The sequence below is a fragment of the Antrostomus carolinensis genome, unplaced genomic scaffold (assembly GCF_000700745.2).
Source record: "Antrostomus carolinensis isolate BGI_N321 unplaced genomic scaffold, ASM70074v2 scaffold40451, whole genome shotgun sequence".
Taxonomy (NCBI): domain Eukaryota; kingdom Metazoa; phylum Chordata; class Aves; order Caprimulgiformes; family Caprimulgidae; genus Antrostomus; species Antrostomus carolinensis.
In genome coordinates, this window is record NW_010292710.1 from 1 (window position 1) to 2,005 (window position 2,005).

A 2,005-nucleotide genomic window follows, 5' to 3' on the forward strand; every position below is an offset into this window, starting at 1 on the left:
TGGAGAAGGCACTCAGCTGCTGTCATGCGGTGCCTGCAGCACAGGGGGATATGGCAGTGGGGAGCGATGGGGGTCCCAGCCCCACATGTCCACCACAGGGATGGGGTTGGAGAAAGAGGAGAAGGGGGAAACGAATGGGATGGGAATGAAGAAAGGGGATGGAGAAGGGGATGAAGGAGAATGAAAAGGAGAAGGAGACAGGGATGGGGATGGAGAAGGAAATAGGGATTGAGATGGAGGAGAAGAAGGAGATGATGAGGATGGAGAAGGAGGGGATGCAGAAAGAGATCAAGATGGAGATGGATAAGGAGAAGGAGATGGAGAAGGAGACAGGGAGGGGGATGGAGAAGAAAACAGGGATTGAGATGAAGGAGAAGAGGATGAGGGGGATGGAGAAGAGGATGGAGAAAGGGATGGAGAAAAATGAAAAGGAGAAGAAGGAGAAGGGGACAGGGATGGGGATGGAGAAGGAGGAGAAGGAGAAGGAGGAAAAGAATGGGATGGGAATGAAGAAAAGAGATGGAGAAGGGGATAAAGGAGAATGAAAAGGAGAAGAAGGAGAAGGGGACAGGGATGGGGATGGAGAAGGAGATAGGGATGGAGAAGGAGACGGGGATGGGGATGGAGAAGAAAACACGGATCGAGATGGAGGAGAAGGAGAAGAGGATGAGGGGGATGAAGGGGATGGAGAAGGGGACTCACCCTGGCTCCTTCACCAGCAGCTGCCGGATGAAGTCCTTGGCCATCTCGGAGGTCTGGCTGAAGCAGCGCTCCTCAAACTCGTAGGCACCAGCCACGACGTTGGAAAGGGTCTCGGCGTCTGTCTCACCCTGGAAGGGGGACAAGCCGCTGAGCCTGCGGGGACATGACAGAGCTGCTGAGTGCTGGGACAGCACCGGCTCAACCACGACACGGTGTCCCTGTGCCTCAGTTTCCCCCAGCCACGGGATCATTGGCCGTACTCACAGGATGTAGGTGATGACCCCGATGCTCCTGAAAGGAAGAGGTGGATGTCAGGCACTGGACTTCCCAGGGTCCCCCCGTGCCCCGTGGCACCCAGGGGGGTCCCTACCCATCCCCCAGCTCAGCCATCACCGCGGGGTCCCCAACTCCTCACCACATGTCGGTTGCGGAGCTCAGCGGCTCATAGTTGACCACTTCAGGAGCTGGAGGTGAACGCAAAGCCGGGGTGGGGGGGACATCAGAGGGAACAGCATTGTCTTGGCCACCTCCCCCTCTGCACACCCAAGGCGTCCCGTCCCCACCCTGGAGGTCCCTTTGCCACAATCCCAGCTGCACCCCATGGAGCGGGGCTGCTTGGGGACCCCCCAGCCGCGTACCGATGTACTGCGGGGTCCCACAGAGGCTCTTGAAGGTGACACCATCCTCCAGGCGTTGGGCCAACCCAAAGTCAATGATCTTGATCCGGGGCTTGGGGACGTCCTTCTCCTGCAGCATGATGTTCTCGGGCTGCGGGGATGAGGATGGGCACAGCAGGGTGACGAGGGGTGCTGGTGGGCACTGCCCCAGAGAGGGGAGCAGCATCCAGGATGCGGCCAGGGCTCTGGAGATGCCCGGCGAGGGGGATGCAGCTCCTGGGTACCCTGAGGAACGAGGACGGGGGGTCCCCACGGTCACCTTGAGGTCGAAGTGGGCGATGTGACGGGCGTGCAGGTACTGCACCCCACGCAGGATCTGTCCCAGGAACTCGATGGCCTCCTCCTCTGACAGCATCTCCTTCTCCGCAATGAAGTCAAAGAGCTCCCCACCAGCGATCCTGCGCGGGGTGAGGATGGGGGTGACTCAGCCACCTCTGACACAAAATGGGGGTCACCCCACCCTGGGACCCCCCCTTCCCCACTCACAGCTCCAGGACCAGCACCATCTCAGCTCTACTGACAAAGAGGTCGTGGAGTTTCATGATGTTGGGGTGGTCGAGCTGCTGGAGGATGGTGACCTCCCGCTCCACCTGCGCCCGCTCCAGCCCCAGGCGACTGCCCCGGCA

The 2,005-nt window shown here is 59.9% G+C and overlaps 1 protein-coding gene across 1 annotated transcript; it reads right to left on the reverse strand.

The window, feature by feature from the left end:
* Nucleotides 1–8: 8 nt before the first annotated feature.
* On the reverse strand, nt 9–1,999 carry LOC104531991 (death-associated protein kinase 2-like; the record flags this gene model as incomplete). The annotated part of the gene is made up of 7 exons (XM_010177062.2): nt 9–33; nt 703–855; nt 967–993; nt 1,118–1,166; nt 1,341–1,470; nt 1,639–1,777; nt 1,866–1,999. Coding segments are annotated over 7 exons (657 nt in total), but the record flags the coding sequence as incomplete, so codon positions are not given.
* Nucleotides 2,000–2,005: the final 6 nt, after the last annotated feature.